General features: G+C 40.7%; 1 protein-coding gene across 3 annotated transcripts; it reads right to left on the bottom strand.

The window, feature by feature from the left end:
• Positions 1–11,568: 11,568 nt before the first annotated feature.
• Positions 11,569–18,264, bottom strand: LOC122276423 (WPP domain-associated protein-like). Of its 3 annotated transcripts, XM_043086114.1 has the most exons (8): positions 17,958–18,261; positions 17,784–17,833; positions 17,571–17,686; positions 15,126–17,473; positions 13,705–13,831; positions 13,146–13,247; positions 12,244–12,349; positions 11,569–12,114 (listed from the first exon to the last, which is right to left on the bottom strand). In XM_043086114.1, the coding sequence occupies exons 4-7, from the start codon at positions 17,426–17,428 to the stop codon at positions 12,260–12,262; spliced, it is 2,622 nt and encodes an 873-aa protein (XP_042942048.1). In that variant the 5' UTR covers positions 17,429–17,473; positions 17,571–17,686; positions 17,784–17,833; positions 17,958–18,261; the 3' UTR covers positions 11,569–12,114; positions 12,244–12,259. The 3 variants fall into 3 exon arrangements, with proteins under 3 accessions (XP_042942048.1, XP_042942047.1, XP_042942050.1); XM_043086113.1 differs by lacking the exons at positions 17,571–17,686; positions 17,784–17,833 and having other exon boundaries at positions 17,958–18,260; XM_043086116.1 differs by lacking the exons at positions 11,569–12,114; positions 12,244–12,349; positions 17,571–17,686; positions 17,784–17,833 and having other exon boundaries at positions 13,203–13,247; positions 13,705–13,766; positions 17,958–18,264.
• Between the last annotated feature and the right edge of the window lie 814 nt (positions 18,265–19,078).

Genomic DNA, 19,078 nt, shown 5'->3' with positions numbered 1-19,078 from the left:
TTTAAATTTCTATTTAATATATAATAAATGATTTAACTTTTTTAAATTTTTAAATAATAATAATATTAAAAAATAATAGTCTAACAATATCTTATTTAATTTTTAACTTTTATATAAAATTATTTCATCTTATCTTAATGCCAAACAACACCTCAGATATGAGAGAGAAAGAAGTATAGCTTGGTTTCTTTAAAAACTTGGGAGGAAATGCTTGTAGATACTCATACCTAGATATGTTTTTAAATACTTCAAACTTGTCATATATAGTTTCCCATATTCTCAGCCAACAGACATAAACGATGTGCATGAATACTCCATAACTTTGTTTTGGGGAGGTGACCTACTGATTACCAATCAAATCAAGAAACAATGAGTTGTTAAAAAAAAAAATTAACTAAATGATGAAAAAAACACTGCATGCGCTTTGGCTTGTTTGTCAAAATTAATGTGGCGTTTCATGATTTGTATAGGGAGGGATCGATGTGACAATATAGACTTTACTTGTTCGTGAAGGTAGTAGCTAGAAAACAAAGTTGATTAGAACAATTCAATCCAAAGTTATGATTCAGATTATTCAACGCCATGAGAAGAAAAATTGCTTCAAGTTGGGTTTGATTTGATGAACCAGCAACCTCCATTATTATTATATCTAGAGCTAAGGATAGCCATCTGAAAATTCCCCCTGTGATAGTGATTAATTTAGGCCTATCCCATTCGAAGAGGTCCATGTTGCATGGCTCTATGGGGACGAGAATAGGGATTGATTTCATCTTGACCTTTGTCATGTGCAGGAATGGATGGGGATGGGATTGGTAGTATTCTCTCCATTCCATCTCATTTTTAGCTTTTCTTTTGTACATATTTGCTTGGAAATGCCTCATACCAAAAGAAATTTAGGATGAAAAATTGTAGGCAAAGTCCTAATTAAGTTTTGAGATAAGATTCTACTACAGTCACAGATAATGCATCAAATAGGCTATTCCAATTTTTTTTCTTCTTATATATTTTTTTATATCTTTAAATATTTTTTTTTAAAAAAAATTACAACATCATTTAAAAATACTTCCTTAATTATTAATGTGATGATCCGCTTTTGAGTGTATTTTCGCTGAAATAATTGTTTTTATTTTAATTAATATATCAGTTATTTATTTTAAATTATTTGCGTTTTAAAATTGGTTTTTAATTTAATTTAATTTATTTGAGGTTGTGTTTTATTTCTTTTAGTTGTTTTGTGGTTTTAATCTCTTTTTGGCAGTTTAGTTTTGTTTTCCGGATGAGGATTAGATCTCCTCTTTTCCCTACACTTCTTTTCTTTTTCCTTTCTTTTTCTTTTTCCTCTTTCTTTTTCCTTCTTCTTTTCTTTTTCCTTTCTTTTTCTTTTTTTTTCTTTTTTCTTTTCTCTCTTCTCTCTCCCCGCGTTCGGACCCCCCCGAGCTCTCTCTCTCCTCCCTCTCCCTCACGCCGGCGTCCCCTTCTTCAGCTCAGACCGCCGCCGTCCGGCCACCGTTCGGCCCCCCACCGGTCCCATTCTCTTCCCCTCCCTCCGGTGCACCACCCCACCCAAGCTCACCCCCAACCGGCCGGCCAATTGGCCAGAAAAAGCCCAGCAAAGCTGCACGGTTTTGGCTCCGATCCGCCGCCGTCGCTCCACCTCCGGCCACCATTTCTTCACCACTTCATCACCGACTCCTTGCCGTCCTAACCCACCCATTTCCGGCCTCCAACGACCACCGGAGCAGCTCCTACGAGCTTGTTTTCCGATTTGGGTATTTCAGCCATTTTCCGGCGATTCCGCCGCCACCCACGGCCGTTCATCACTTCCAATAGCTTCACAACCATCCCTAGACCATACCCTATCAATCTCGTGTCCTAGTTTTTCCCCGTTCAAAAGTGGGTATTTCACAACCCACGGCCACAGTGAATTTTCACTGTGACGTTGCTGTTTTTCCGCCGTTTGCAACGCCGCTTGTTTTCTAAGATTACCGTATAGCGCTGTAAGTATTTTCCAAACCCTATTTTCAGATTTTAATATATATTGCTCATTCAATTATTTATTGTTGTTGGTTGTTGATTCCGGACTGAGTCCGAGGAGTTTCGGGGGTCGGATGGATGGAGGACAGAGTTGCCTGTTTATTTGATTTATGATTGTTGGATTATTTTATTATGCATTGTTATGGCATTACATGGTGCATGCACGTGTGTTTGAGGATTTATGTGAAAAGCCTGTGTTTTGGCGTAAGTGTATTGCGGGTGCGTGTGTATCACGAGCCCAAGCTGGGATGGGTTATTATCTCAGTGGAGCTCCTCTGGTCACTCGGGAGCGGAATAAACTGAGTGATGTCCCCTGAGTTGTCAAGAGCGATGACGGGAGCGGGGCTAGGGGATGCTTGGCTACGAACGCGCCGGGCGCAGAACCGGGCATCGCCCTACTCACCGACTCCGTGGCCCTTCACTGGCGAGGGCTAGAGGATGCTTGGCTACGCACGCGCGGGGTGCGGAACTGGGCATCGCTCGTTAGGTGTCACATGCGTGGTGGTACTCTACGGTGTGACACTGGAGCCAGGGTGTGCGGATGACCCCTAGGGGAGGTCATGGTGCATACGGTTAAAATTGGATAATGGTTTATGAGGCCAAATGGGACTTTTGGCGTGGGCCAGATGGACTTCTGGCGAGATATTGGGCCAAATGGACTTTTGACGGCCAAATGTGACTTTTGGCGTGTTTTTCGGTAAGGATGTGTTTTTGGGCCAAATGGGTTTTTGGCGTGTGTGGAAAACTGGTGTTTTTTGGGCTTTGTGCATTGGGCATGGTTCATGCATCTTGTTTGAGTTTTATGTGTTTTTATCTGGTAGTGTTTGAGTTTTACTTACCTGCGGTACCATTCGTGGTTCCATAGCTTTTGGTGCAGAGTTAGAGGACGATGAGGAGGAGGCTGAGCCCGAGGATGCGGCTCCGCCGGGTTGCTGATGCTATCTTTTACATTTGTCAAAACTGTATTTGTGTTTTGTAATATTTTATCTATGTACGTTTTAAACAGCTTGTATTACGTTAAGAAAAATTCTGGTACTTAGTTATGACTTTCGTTATCCGCTGCGTGTTTCTCTGTACACATCTGTTGCCTTGCACACACTCGGCACCCGTCGATGGGATGGTGACCCGGGTTGTCACCATCCGGACGTCTCAATTTCCCCGTGTTCGGGCGTGGGGATTTGGGGGCGTCACAGGTGGTATCAGAACGGTTTGGCTCTGGGTAAAACCACATGTCCCGTAGGTAGTACCAGAATGTTTTTAAAGTTGTGTTTTTGAAAAATATGTTAAGTATAGTTGTTTTATTTGTTTGGGCTTGTTTGCGTGTTTTTATTTTATTTAGTTATGTTTTGGCATGCTGGTTCCTTTTGTTTCTTGCTGTGTAGTGCTATTTTTTTGTTTTTGTTGGTTTTATGATGGTTTTATTTGTTTTCTTAAAGGAGGGTCAAGAGTGGTGTTGTGACAGGAAAATGGGGAGACCAGGGAGACCAAGGAAAAATACTCAGGAACCACAGGACAATACCTCCAGGGATGACTCCATAGCCGAAGCAATTCGGCAGATGACGGAGTTTATGCAACAGAGTGCGAGGTCTCAACAGGCAGGGCCTTGGCCACCACAAGGACCTTGGCCACCACAAGGGGGTCCTTGGCCACCATCAGGAGGGCCTTGTCCACCATCAGGAGGGCCTTATCCACCGTCAGGAGAGCCTTGTCCGTAACAAGGAGGGTATTGGCCACAACCAGGAGGTCCCTGGCCATATCAGGGAGGGCCTTGGATGTATCCAGGAGGGTCCAGTAGCATGGTGCAAGCCGGATGCACCTATGAGCGCTTCGTAGCGCATCGGACTCCACACTTCACTGGAAATGAGGATCCACTTCAGGCTGGAAAATGGATCAAAGATCTGGAGAAGACTTTTGAGGTGTGTGGGTGCACTGAGGCACAGCAAGTACTTTACGCCAGCTATCTCTTGCAAGGTACCGCTTCTGATTGGTGGGATACCAAGAGGGTGCTGTTGGAATCTGATCTGGGATCTTTCGCTGCGGTGACCTGGCAGCGTTTCAAGAAGGAGTTCAATGACCGCTTCTTTCCCGCATCGGTAAGGAAGCAAAAGGCAAGAGAGTTCTCCAATCTGGTCCAAGGGGGCGCGACAGTGGAGCTGTACGCCCGGAGGTTCATAGAACTTGAGCGGTTTGCTCCTCATCTTGTCGCCACTGAGGAGATGCGAGCAGATCGTTTCCAGGAGGGGCTGCGTCATGACATACGCCGTATGGTGGTCAGCCATCGGATATCCACTTTTCAGGAGTTAGTGGATGTGGCCACCCTTATAGAGCGGGAAAATAATCTGAGTATGGGCTCCCCTCCAGGGCAAAAGAGGCGGAGTTTTTCTGGTGAAGGAAGCAGCTCGGGTTCGCCTCAGAAGTTTGTTTAGCGGACCGGAACTCGACCTCAAGCATCCTCAAGTGTTCGCATGGGAGGACGTATGCCTGTTTGTGGAGCTTGTAATAGAGCTCATGAGGGCGAGTGTCGGATGAGTAGCGGACCCCAGTGTTATCGGTGCGGCCAAGTGGGACATATTGCTCGGGATTGCCCCGTCAGAGTTCAAGGAAGCCGTGGAGGTAGACACGGTGGAAGAACCAACCCGAGACAAGCAGTGCAAGCCCGGGTTTATGCTGTCACACCCGGAGAGGTGGATGATGAGGCACCAGCGACCCATGATGCTGGAGTAATCACAGGTATGGATTAATTTAATTTTTAAGTTGGATTTAATTTTTGGTGCATTTGGTTTCTTCGTTGTTTTTTTTGGATTTCATGGGTTGTGTGTTTGGTTCAGGAAGAGTCCGTTTGTATGAGTTTTATGCTTGTACTTTATTTGATTCCGGTGCTTCACGATCGTTTGTGTCTTCCACGTTTGCTCGGGTGTGTAATTTGGTCACGGAGCCGTTGCCGAAGTCTATGGTAGTGGCTCTACCCGATGGTGAGATGGTGTGGTGTTCCAAGGTTGCTTTGGGATGCCCGTTAAATTTTGAGGGAAGATTCTTGGATGCGGATTTGGTGGTGTTCAAGCTGTTGGGTTTTGATATTATCCTCGGAATGGATTGGCTATACCGATATTCTGCGAGTATTAATTGCAGAAGTCGGATAATTAGCTTTCAGCTTCCAGATGGTGATTGTCTGGAATTTGTGGGGAGTAGATTAAAAGAGAAACCGATAATTATATCGGCGATTCAGGCAAGACGAGAGATTGCATGGGGAGCGGATGCATTCTTGGTGCAGATGGTGTCCACGCCGTCTGAGAAGAAGTCTTTGGCAGACATTCCAGTTGTGGAAGAATTCCCCGATGTGTTTGTGGATGACTTGCCCGGACTACCCCCTGTTCGGGAGATGGAGTTTGTTATAGACTTGGAACCTGGAGCGGCTCCTGTGCATAAAGCTCCTTATCGCATGGCACCGGCTGAATTGAAAGAGTTGAAGACTCAGTTGCAAGAACTGGTAGAGAAGTGATTTATTCAGCCTAGTACGTCGCTGTGGGGTGCACCAGTTTTATTTGTTAAGAAGAAAGATGGAACCCTCCGTATGTGCATTGACTATCGGGAATTGAATAAGGTGACCATAAAAAATAAATACCCACTCCCGCGGATTGATGATTTGTTTGACCAGCTTCAAGGAGCAGCCGTGTTCTCCAAAATTGATCTGAGGTCGGGATACTACCAGCTGAGAATCAGAGACCAGGATGTGCCTAAAACTGCTTTCAGGTCGAGGTATGGGCATTATGAATTTAAGGTGATGCCGTTTGGGTTAGCTAATGCCCCTGCAGCGTTCATGGATTTAATGAATAGGGTGTTTCAGCCTTACCTGGATTCCTTTGTGGTAGTATTTATTGATGATATACTGATTTATTCCCGAGATGTTGAAGAGCATGTGTATCATCTTAGTCTGGTACTTGAGAGATTGAGAGAACACCAGCTATACGCCAAGCTCAGCAAGTGTGAGTTCTGGTTGGAAGAAGTTAAATTTCTTGGGCATGTAATTTCCCGGGGCGGAGTGGCAGTTGATCCTAGTAAGGTAGAAGCCATTTTGTCATGGCCACGCCCAACTACAGTACGTGAGATCAGGAGTTTCTTGGGGCTCGCCGGTTACTACCGAAGATTTGTAGAGGGTTTTGCTCGCCTATCCGGACCTCTCACAGCTTTGACTCGGAAGAATACAGAATTTGTTTGGTCAGAGAAGTGTGAGAGAAGCTTCCAAGGATTGAAGAACAGGTTGACAACGGCACCAGTGTTAGCGCTCCCAGAACCGCATAAGCCATTCGTAGTCTTCAGTGATGCGTCTAAGTTCGGTTTGGGTTGTGTCCTTATGCAGGAAGGACGGGTTGTAGCCTATGCATCTCGTCAGCTAAAGGACCATGAGAAGAATTATCCGACGCACGATCTAGAATTGGCTGCGATTGTTTTTGCCCTTAAGATCTGGCGGCACTTCTTGTATGGGGAAGCTTGCGAGGTATTTACGGATCACAAGAGTTTGAAGCATTTGTTTTCCCAAAAAAATCTGAATATGAGGCAGAGGCGATGGCTGGAGCTAATCAGTGACTATCAGTGCGAGATCAAGTACCACCCGGGGAAGGCTAATATAGTTGCTGATGCTTTGAGCCGGAAGTCTCACTTGGAAGATGAAGCCGAGCCGTCAGAATTGGAATCGTTGCTTTGTGGGATGAGAAGGCTCCTTATAGAGAGTTCGCAGCAAGTAGAGATTTTGTCTTCAGTTCTTGATATTCGGGTAACTGATTTTGAAGAATTGAAAGCTCTCCAAAGAAAGGATCCGAAGCTGCTGAACATCAGGAAAAGAGTCCGAAAGTCTCGAGGGCCGTTGCACTATAGCATGGATGGTGATGGAATACTTCGGTTCCGAGATCGCAGAGTGGTCCCAAAGGACTCAGATTTCAAAGAACAGATCATGGCGGAAGCTCATGCGGCCCCGTATTCAGTTCATCCCGGCAGTACAAAGATGTATCGGGACCTGAAGAAAAATTTCTGGTGGGATGGAATGAAGAAGGACATCGCCTTATATGTTGAGAAATGTCACACATGCCGTCAGGTGAAGGCCGAGCATCAGAGACTTGCAGGTATGCTCCAACCCCTCCCTATTCCTGAGTGGAAATGGGATGATATCACGATGGACTTCGTAGTGGGTTTGCCGAGAACACCTAGTGGGAAGAATTCTGTTTGGGTGATTGTGGATCGGTTAACGAAGAGCGCTCATTTTCTGCTTGTTAATAACACCGACTCTTTGGGTAAGTTGACCCATTTGTATGTCAAGGAGATAGTGCGACTACACGGCGTACCAAAGAGTATAGTGTCGGATCGAGACCCGAGGTTTACGTCGCAGTTCTGGAAGAGTTTGCAGGCAGCTTTGGGTACTAAGTTGAAGTTCAGCACTGCTTATCACCCGCAGACAGACGGCCAGTCAGAGCGCACCATACAGACCCTGGAAGACATGCTGCGAGCATGTGTCATGGAGTTCCAAGGGAGTTGGGAAAATCATCTGCCGCTCATTGAGTTTGCCTACAATAACAGCTACCATGCGACCATCCAGATGGCTCCCTATGAAGCTCTTTATGGGAGAAAGTGTAGGTCGCCCTTGTGTTGGGATGAAGTTGGGGAGAGTAGGGTAATTGGACCCGAAATAATTCAAGAAATGCAAAGCCAAGTCCGGATCATCAGAGACAAAATGGCGGCAGCTCAGAGTCGCCAGAAAAGCTACGCTGACACCCGGAGGAGAGAGTTGTCTTTTGAAGTTGGTGATTGGGTTTATCTTAAAGTCTCTCCCATGAGAGGTGTTAAGCGTTTTGGTAAGAAAAGGAAACTAGATCCGAGGTACGTCGGCCCTTTTCAGATTCTGGAGAGAGTAGGGTCCGTCGCCTATAGGGTTGCTTTGCCAGATTATTTTGGGGATGTTCATGATGTCTTCCACGTATCATCCCTGAAGAAGAGTTTTGGTCAGCAAGAGCCACGTTTCGTCGACCCAGCAGGTATTCAGTTGCAACCGGATCTCACTTACGAAGTTGTTCCGTCGCAGATTTTGGATTGGAAGGAGCAACAGTTGAGGTCCAAGACGATACCTTTAGTTAAAGTGGCTTGGGGAGATCCCTTAGCTCAAGACTTCTCTTGGGAGCGAGCAGCGGACATGAGGGAGCAGTACCCGTATTTGTTCGAATGATGAAGGTATGTATTTTAACCTTGATCTCAGTTGGTTTATGAGCATTTATGTGGTTTGCTTTAAGTTGGGGGTTGATTTGCAATTTCGAGGACGAAATTGTTTTTAAGGAGGGGAGGATGTGATGACCTGCTTTTGAGTGTATTTTCGCTGAAATAATTGTTTTTATTTTAATTAATATATCAGTTATTTATTTTAAATTATTTGCGCTTTAAAATTAGTTTTTAATTTAATTTAATTTATTTGAGGTTGTGTTTTATTTCTTTTAGTTGTTTTGTGGTTTTAATCTCTTTTTGGCGGTTTAGTTTTGTTTTCCGGATGAGGATTAGATCTCCTCTTTTCCCTACACTTCTTTTCTTTTTCCTTTCTTTTTCTTTTTCCTCTTTCTTTTTCCTTCTTCTTTTCTTTTTCCTTTCTTTTTCTTTTTTTTCTTTTTTCTTTTCTCTCTTCTCTCTCCCCGCGTTCGGACCCCCCCGAGCTCTCTCTCTCCTCCCTCTCCCTCACGCCGGCGTCCCCTTCTTCAGCTCAGACCGCCGCCGTCCGGCCACCGTTCGGCCCCCCACCGGTCCCATTCTCTTCCCCTCCCTCCGATGCACCACCCCACCCAAGCTCACCCCCAACCGGCCGGCCATTTGGCCGGAAAAAGCCCAGCAAAGCCCCATGGTTTTGGCTCCGATCCGCCGCCGTCGCGCCACCTCCGGCCACCATTTCTTCACCACTTCATCACCGACTCCTTGCCGTCCTAACCCACCCATTTCCGGCCTCCAACGACCACCGGAGCAGCTCCTACGAGTTTGTTTTCCGATTTGGGTATTTCGGCCATTTTCCGGCGATTCCGCCGTCACCCACAGCCGTTCATCACTTCCAATAGCTTCACAACCATCCCTAGACCATACCCTATCAATCTCGTGTCCTAGTTTGTCCCCGTTCAAAAGTGGGTATTTCACAACCCACGGCCACAGTGAATTTTCACTGTGACGTTGCTGTTTTTCCGCCGTTTGCAACGCCGCTTGTTTTCTAAAATTACCGTATAGCGCTGTAAGTATTTTCCAAACCCTATTTTCAGATTTTAATATATATTGCTCATTCAATTATTTATTGTTGTTGGTTGTTGATTCCGGACTGAGTTCGAGGAGTTTCGGGGGTCGGATGGATGGAGGACGGAGTTGCCTGTTTATTTGATTTATGATTGTTGGATTATTTTATTATGCATTGTTATGGCATTACATGGTGCATGCACGTGTGTTTGAGGATTTATGTGAAAAGCCTGTGTTTTGGCGTAAGTGTATTGCGGGTGCGTGTGTATCACGAGCCCAAACCGGGATGAGTTATTATCTCGGTGGAGCTCCTCTGGTCACTCGGGAGCGGAATAAACTGAGTGATGTCTCCTGAGTTGTCAAGAGCGATGACGGGAGCGGGCTAGGGGATGCTTGGCTACGAACGCGCCGGGCGCGGAACTGGGCATCGCCCTACTCACCGACTCCGTGGCCCTTCGTTGGCGAGGGCTAGAGGATGCTTGGCTACGCAAGCGCGGGGCGCGGAACTGGGCATCGCTCGTTAGGTGTCACATGCGTGGTGGTACTCTACGGTGTGACACTGGAGCCAGGGTGTGCGGATGACCCCTAGGGGAGGTCATGGTGCATACGGTTAAAATTGGATAATGGTTTATGAGACCAAATGGGACTTTTGGCGTGGGCCAGATGGACTTCTGGCGAGATATTGAGCCAAATAGACTTTTGGGGGCCAAATGTGACTTTTGGCGTGTTTTTCGGTAAGGATGTGTTTTTGGGCCAAATGGGTTTTTGGCGTGTGTGGAAAACTGGTGTTTTTTGGGCTTTGTGCATTGGGCATGGTTTGATGCATCTTGTTTGAGTTTTATGTGTTTTTATCTGGTAGTGTTTGGGTTTTACTTACCTGCTGTACCATTCGTGGTTCCGTAGCTTTTGGTGCAGACTTAGAGGACGATGAGGAGGAGGTTGAGCCCGAGGATGCGGCTCCGCCGGGTTGCTGATGCTATCTTTTACATTTGTCAAAACTGTATTTGTGTTTTGTAATATTTTATTTATGTACGTTTTAAATAGCTTGTATTACGTTAAGAAAAATTCTGGTACTTAGTTATGACTTTCGTTATCCGCTGCGTGTTTTTCTGTACACATCTGTTGCCTTGCACACACTCGGCACCCGTCGATGGGATGGTGACCCAGGTTGTCACCATCCAGACGTCTCAATTTCCTCGTGTTCGGACGTGGAGATTTGGGGGCGTCACAATTAAGTTAAAAAAAAAGAAAGGAAATTTATTGACATCACAAACACATTATTGATATGGAAGTCTTTTATGGAAACTTAAATAAAAAGTAATAATATTTTAATATTTTTTTTTCTCGAATATTATAATAAGTCACACAATAAGTGATGTGCGTATATATTAAACCAACTGATCAAAATTTTAAAAATAGAACTACTGGGTCTTAAAAATATTGGCCACAACCGATACTAGAATAAAGGTCGCATCTAGAATGTGATTAGGTGGCGAACAACATGTTCTAGTATCCATCATTAATGTTCTCCTAATGGTCGTGGTGCACAAACAATGCTTACAGATGGTATTTTGAAGCCTCTCTCTCAGCTTTCTCTTGATCTCCTGATGAACTGGTCATAGGGTACAACTCTTGTTCTTTTTCACAATGGTTGTCATATATGCTCACAGTTGCTAGTTGGATTTCAGAGATCAAACTAATATCAAAATATTTCGTTCCAGGACTTCAATCAGAATTATCACCAAAACACGATTTAAAACATTGTAAAAGAGAGCACTTAATTGATCACTAATGTAACAATAAGATGCACCCATTTACCAATCTGGGTTTTATCTGTGCTTTTTTAGCATTATAACTACGGGATTTTGAGTCCATAGGGTGAGGGCTAAAGGTAAGTTTGAGAGCTGATAACACCCGGCAGATTCCAAGAACTTCTCGTCTTCCAGGAGGGGCTTCTTTTCTCGTTTGGTTATGCAATTTAAATGAAATAAAATGAGATATTTTAAATAATAATAAAATTTTTAAATTAAAATGAGATAAAATAATTTGTAAAAAAAATATATTTGAATAATGAGATGAGATAGTTTTTACTTTTTAAGATTTGAAAAAATGATAAAAGTACCTGAATTATGCACTGTTCATGTCAAATTGGTACCGTTCATGTACCAATTAAGTATCTGAGTTCAATCAATTAGTAACTGGAGTTAGGACCAATATTAATCCAAACGGGGGGTAAGAGGGAATTGTCCTAATTTGTAGAGTTTCTCAAAGCAGAGTTTATCCTCTAGATAAAAAGAAGATTCATACACACTACTTTATAAACAAAACCGGGAGGAAGAGTGGGGTAACATCAAGATATAACCCATATAATTACAGAGCATGAACCTGTATAACATATGGGCCAAAGTGGAACAAAAGAAAAGTTACTATAAACAAAAAGACCTAAATCTAGTAACCTGATATCAGGCAACATTCTATATATGCTGCTCCAGGCCAAAGAATATTTTGGTAATTCTATCACGAAACTCAAGTTCTCCATGTTTCCCTGCCAATACTACTGCAATTCTGTGCCATGTTACTTATCCTCCACCCTCACCCAAAAAAACAAAAAAAAAAGTGGCATCTCTTCTACGTATCTTCCCAATATCCTGTAAAAGTACTCACTGGACATCCCCAACAAGGTATAGATCTTTTCGGCCTAAATTTTAGCCATGTTCTCGTATTGTTTAGTTGTTGTAATATCGGTAATTGATGTTTGCCAATGACTCCCTACAAAATCCTGCAGTATCTACAGATGTAGCAGCAAGGATCAAAATGAATAATGCGGCCTTGCATCTGTTCAGCAAAACAGAACACAAGTCATTAAGATGCATCCTTACTAAGCAAAATCAAAAACGAAAACTGAGGCAATAATTTTATAGAAAATAGGTTGAGGGATGCGACCACTGAATCAATAATCATTACCTAGTGAAAGAACAAATCAAACTGATTTAGAAGATTCTCCACTCAGTTCTGTTGGTTTTTTTTTGATAAGTAGTTCTTTTTTTATCAGCTTCAGGATCTCAATAATCTGCACAAATAAAGGAAATCTGGATAATTACACTAGCTTAAAATCCCAGACAATTCAACTTGAGGAGAGTCTGAGAGAAGCATTTTGACTCAATGTTTACCTCTTGATTCCTTGAATCCCAGTACATACAAGAACTTCAGAAACTATTCTAATTGCTATAAAATATAATTTTTTTTTTGACAAGTAGCAGAATTAAAATTAAAAAAAAAAAAAAGAGTTCGAGCTATATAATATATAATTATATTATATACACAAAATATAATTATATATTAATATAAGAAGCTTTTAAACTAATGGTTTGCAAGCTGCTACAGGATTTCTTGTATATGCTTGCAATTGCCCGTTACAACACATTAACTCGTAACCATTCAAGATGGTCCAGACTTTTGTTGCCACAACTTAAATTGGGGAAGCAGGGAAGCAATGGCAAAAAACTTAAATCAAGTTAACTGGCTAGATGATTAAAGCCACGTCCTGGAATAAAAAATTAAATCCTCCTGCCAGTCATCAAGCCAGTACGCTAACAGGGTTATGGTATTTCCTCTCAGTTCCAAGAGATCAAATCCAAGTAAATAGTAGTTCTCTCCCAAGCAGTTTATGCATGTTTGGAGAGGAAAACAAAACTGATTAATGAACTCAGGGATGATAAAATTAGAACATTAAAGTTTACCATAAATAGTCGCTAAGACACACTAATAGGATTCGGAAACTAGATTGATTCCGCATGATAAATCAGCTGGAAGATGACTGCCAAAAATATAAAGGTAATGTAATCATAGGAAGAGAACCATCTTACTCCAGGATAATGCTGCAAAATTGGTGAATAATGATCAAGTCCAATGTATATTTTTTCTAGAAGGCTTAAAAGAGCATCAACTTCATCGCCCAAAAGATCAACCTGAAATTTGAAACAAAAAATCCAATCAAGTTGCTACACGCATAAAACAGCAAAAATCAAATAACTAACTCTGTTGTTTATGACTATAGAATACCAACATTGTTTTATGAGCGACTATAGAATACCAACATTCCACAACTAACAAGCTTCTTGCTTCTTAGAATAATATGTCAAGGGCCGAGTGAGTGTACATCTTCATAAGTCATATGTTGACTAAACATCATATAGTGTAGAATTAGGGAAACATCTCATAACATCCCCTATGTAGTAGAAAACAGAATGCATTTGCGTATATCAGAATATTTAGTCCATTGACCAATACACCTGTTAAAAACTTTCAAAACCATTTGCACATAAGTTCTATTAACAAGCGTGGGGTAGATTATGACACTATAACATCAAGTTGCAATAGAGCAATACGCATAACATAGTAGTGTAAACTCTGTGATGCGCATACCTCAACTTCGGCCTTTTCAAGGTCAGAACATCTCCTCTCAAGCCTCTGCTTGTACAACAACCCTGTTGTTTGGAGTAAATTAGCCTTCGGGATAAGCAAACGTGACTCAGAAATCAAATTTTCCAATCTGAACACAAAGACACATTGTATAAAGAGACTTGTAAGTCAACAACCTAAATCTTTTTTTTTTTTTTTTTTATAAGTAAGAAAGTCAATAACCTAAATCTTCTTTTTTTTGATAAGTAAGAAAGTCAATAACCTAAATCTAAATCTCACGTGAAATCTTGCAGACGACAAAAATAGAAAGAAAATGAAAAAAGAAGAACAGAGAAATGAAAAGAAACAGACTGAAATGAATCAACCCAATAAACACGTAATGACATAGTGATGGCACCAACCATGGCTGCACTAGAACTCCAAAAGGACTAGTCTATTTCAAACTTCTCTAGAATCACTCATAGAACCTAGTTTCACAAGTAGCCAATGAGAATTTATTACCCATGACTATTATGGGCTAGGTGTTCTCTCTTGTATACACCCAGTGTACTTGGTTATGCCTATTGATATTAATAAATACTCACTCTAAGCCAATTATTCATATTTCCAATGTGGGATTAGAGTCTTATAAACTCTTTTTGAATCCCTTACATCCTTGTTAGCAGCACTGCATGCGGTGTTCCAACATCACATGGTTGGCCCTACTAGAGGGCTTTGATTCCATATATATATATATATATATATTATAAGTAAAATAAAAAATTTTACAGAATCAAGTAAACAGGTCTTCCCCAAGTACACAAGGATTATACAAAAGTAAACACCAAGTTACAAGTTAGGAGCTAGAACGGATTCCATATGTACTGATCCATGGAAATCACTAACTACATCTGCGTCATACCCAGAAAGAATATCAATTTGAAGCTTCCCTAGAAATAATTATAAAACCATGACTAACTTTATAACCTACCCACCATGCTGACTATTCATATTCCCAATGTGTGATCAGGGTGTTACAAAACACATGTAATGTTATCCAAAATTGGAAGGAATGTTCTAAATGAATCATGATCTTCCGTACAATGGGAAATCGTTTCTTTAAATCCCAATTTATAGGTGAGTGAAAGTTGGTTACCTTCTAGGATCCTAAAATACTTTTAAAAGAATCATTTACAGATCATGTATACATTCACGTGGTTTTTTTTATCAGTACGTACATGTGGTTTTCAAAGATATAGGACACGTATCATACAAATTTAATCAATCATCCGCAATCTCAATAATCAAGCCAGAGAAAAGAAAATCAACATTTTTTGATACATAAAAGAATTGTTACAAGATATAAAGAAAAGAAGAAAATCAACATATACACAAGTAACTACTTGCTCTGCTACTATCAATCTAAAGTTAAGAATGAAGAGTACCTCAGGCTGATATTTGATATATTTTCTTTAACTCTACATTCCAAACCATGAACTGCTTTCCACAATCCATGGACAAGAACAATTATTGATTCCATTTGCATCTGATTCTCCTTTTCTTTGGCTTTGACCAATGATAAAGCCTTCTCCTTCTCTTGATTGCTGTCATGGAGCATCCTTCTCTCTTCATCAGCTCCCCTCAATTTTCCCATTGCTAGTTCAAGCTTCTGATTTAATTCACACATCTTCACCTTATATTGTGCGATCTTCTCTAATGCCTTGTCCAGGTTACCCTTCATGACATTGGACTCTTCACTTCTCTCCTGCAATAACTCTGGCTTCTCTTCTAGTGATGCTGCTAGGGAGTATATCTTTTGCTTTAATCTTTCCTTATTAGCAACCTCCAATCTAATGGCTGCTTCTTTTTCTTGTGCCTCCACCTCAAGAGAAACTCGTATTTTATTCTCATTAACATATTTCGTGTTCAGGCAACTGACTTTCTCTTCAGCATCCTTCAATGCTTCTCTGTATATAATTCCACACAGTGCTTGTGTGATAATTGACTCCATATCCGAATCTTCAATTTCATACTCACTTGAAAGTTCAGTACCATGAATCGCTCCATTGAAGAAAATTTTATAAATATCCTGCAGGGTGTTACACTGTAAATCTGACTCTTCAGTGACCCATTTAATTTGGCACATTAACTCCCTAAGAGCACATTTATAGACATCTTCGCTAATTGAATGTTTAAAATGTGCATCTTCTACATCACATAACAACTTTGCCTCAATAAGATGGTGGTATGACATTTTATTTTCAGCATCAGAAACTTGTGATGTGAGGCACGTGACTTCCTTTTTCTTATCGGAAAGTGAATCTCTAAGGTGGCGATTTTCTGAAAGAAGGGATTCAAGCCTGTCCTTCAAACAGCCAATATTGTCAGCATTTTCCCCGAATGCATGTAGTGCCTCATTTTCCAAAAGAATGCCATCCAACCTAGAAATGAAATGGGGAATTTTTGTCTTTAACATGTCCAGCTCTTTATCCTTCTTCAATGGCAAAGATGATCCCCCATTCCTGAGCCTCAATAATTCCCGCTTGAGAAAAAAGTTCTTTTCAGTCATCTCTTGCAATTTAGACTCATGATTTCTCCTCATTTTGGTCATCTCAAAAACCAATTCATCCTTTGGCATGAGCTTTAATTGGGCAGGATCAGAACTTTCTGGGGTATTATTTTTTGTATCTTCATGTTTGCCATTTCCTTCCCAAATCAAAGTTGACGATGAACCATGATTGCTTAAAACTTTGCGTTGAAAGTGGTCAGACCTTTTGTTATAATTATATTCCTCACCAATCTCCAAGGACATAAGGGAAGTTAGCTGCCCAATTTCATGACCAGACAGTGATTTAGAAATGTCATCCAATTCCTGCCTCAAACTTGAAATCTCTTGGATCTTTTCAAGCCAATTTACACTTTCATTACCACAAAATCGAGCATTTTGATCCCAAAATCTTTCTTCAAGCTCCTCTTGAAGACTCCGAATGCAATTCTTAATTACCATACCTTCGATTTCTGCTTGAAACTCTCGCTCTTGCTGCCATGCACAGCGTGATACCTTAGACAACTGAAACATATCTTCCACCTGTATGTAGACATCGTCTATTGTAGCTCTTAGAGCTTCAAGAATTACATCCACATCAGTCCATCTTTCAGATACCTTATCTCGAAGAATACCACCCAATCCCAGCTGTTCAGAGCCCGAACCAATCCTTCTAATGGAACTAAACCCTCTCATTCGGTCAATCTCTTTCTTGAGTATCTTGAACTGAAGTTCAGCCACATTTCTAAGGCTTCCCATAGACTCTCTCAGTCTATCATTCTCCACAAAATTGTCTGAAAATTTATAATACGTCCTGGGGTGGCATGAGCTTTTTGACTTGTGGCATGTCAAAGGAGATCCCAAGAATTCCTTTTCACAAGTCAAAGGAGATCCCAAGAATTCCTTTTCATCCACGTCCACATGGTAAAGATGTAGCATACCCTTCAATCCAGCAACCTCCAATTCTTTCTGAGCAATTTTCTCATCTGCCTCTTGTTTAACTGCAGAAACCACGCCCTTTATGACAGAGTCGCTCACCATCCTCGAAATAGTCAACCGATCATTAATATCTTGTAAATAAGAGTCCAAACCCTCAAGGAGTTTATCCTCCAATTTATCACTTTCTTGAAAATTATTATCGAGCTGCACCAGCCCATCGCCACAGGAAAGAGCACTAGCATCCGTAACCCTTAAATTCTCCATAATATATAAAGAATTACGGCTCAATCACTTATGAGACTAGCAAAACTGCCAAAATTGTAAAACAGTAATAAGAAAAATATAATGAAATTATCCAGAAATAGAAATATATCACATTTTCTTATTCTGCACTTCAACCGGGTACCTTAGTTTATTATAAAAATGAGCGAAATCGCAAAAGTGGGTCTCTTTAGTTAACCAGAAATTCGAGGGAAATAAAATCAATAGTCTTGAATCTTATACGTTCGATCGTCTCCATTTCTACAAACACGGGAGTGAAAATTTCCGAACTTTAGTAACTGCTGTAATTAATTTTTTTTGGGTATAATTTGTGTTAAAAAAAGTCTTTAGTCTTTACCAACGGTTCTTTTCGCACATATTCTCAGCAACCAAACCCACCCAGAAGCTCTGACGCCAAAATGAACTAAAAAATTAGCTCATACCCTTTACCAGCATACTTTAACCTTGAAAAAGCCTGTAAAGACAGAGATAGCGGGAGAAACAAAGAGAATTTAACAACAATAAGACTTACTAGTGAAGAAGATGAATCCCAGAAGACACTGTAGGATTAGCTTTTCTAGGAGAAAGCGCATTCCCAGAAAATTAACGGTCAGAAAGAGTTGGAAAATCCCGAGACGACCGTTGAACCGTATGCAATATGGTCCGCAAAAGCCCGCCTCCACCTGAATGCCTTTCCGGTGTCTAACTGTTAATTCTTCAGTCTTGGTCTTTAGGGCTTTGGAGGAGAAGAAAAGTTTGGGGTGAGCACCGTTTGTGGTTTGGTGAGCGGGAGCGTAGAGGACATAAATCAAACATCGGAAACAATTTATTTACGGAAGTTGCCATTGTCTTTTTGTTTCTGGACTTCATGTTCTATCCCAGAATAAATGTAAATAAAAAAATACAAATGAAACAAAAGGACAGATCTTTTGATGGAGATTACACTTCTGGGATGATGTAATAAACAGATGCATCCTTATTAAAAAGAAAAAGACAAAACCAAAAAAGAAAAAAAAAACTTGATAATTGATATCAATCAACGAAAAATTTAGTTGTAAGCATACTTATGTACTAATATATATATTAATTTATTGTAATTAGTTAAAAAGTAGATTTTATTAAAAATAATGCTAATTTAACTTTTAAGTATGAAAGAATCAGTATTGATATGCAGATTAATACGCGACTTTGCTTGTATGTAGCAAAACTCTATCAATCAATCTCTCTATGTTTGTGTTTTGCTTTGATGAATAATTAACGTATAATCAATAAGATTAGGAAAAACATATATATTTTAATGTAACTCCCATCTCAGTTTTCACCAGCTACTGACAAATTATAGACTAAGGTTCGGTTTGGATATTGAGTTGAGTTGAAATGAAAGTTAAAAGTTAAATTAAATATTATAAAAATATTATTTTTTAATATTATTATTGTTTTAAAAATTAAAATAAATTGAGTTGTTTATTATATTTTATGTAGAAATTTAAAAAAATTATAATAATAAGATGAAATATTTTTACTATCTAAACAACCATAAAGTAAAATGGCCTGATTAGGCATAAGAGGGATCTCAATAAGTAAATTAAGTTCAAATGCAAGCAAATGAAATATGGATAGACTGGCCATTTGATCATGGTAGGGTATTTTTTA

This window comes from Carya illinoinensis, chromosome 9 (assembly GCF_018687715.1).
Source record: "Carya illinoinensis cultivar Pawnee chromosome 9, C.illinoinensisPawnee_v1, whole genome shotgun sequence".
Classification (NCBI taxonomy): Eukaryota; Viridiplantae; Streptophyta; class Magnoliopsida; order Fagales; family Juglandaceae; genus Carya; species Carya illinoinensis.
This window is presented reverse-complemented; position numbering and strand designations above follow the sequence as displayed.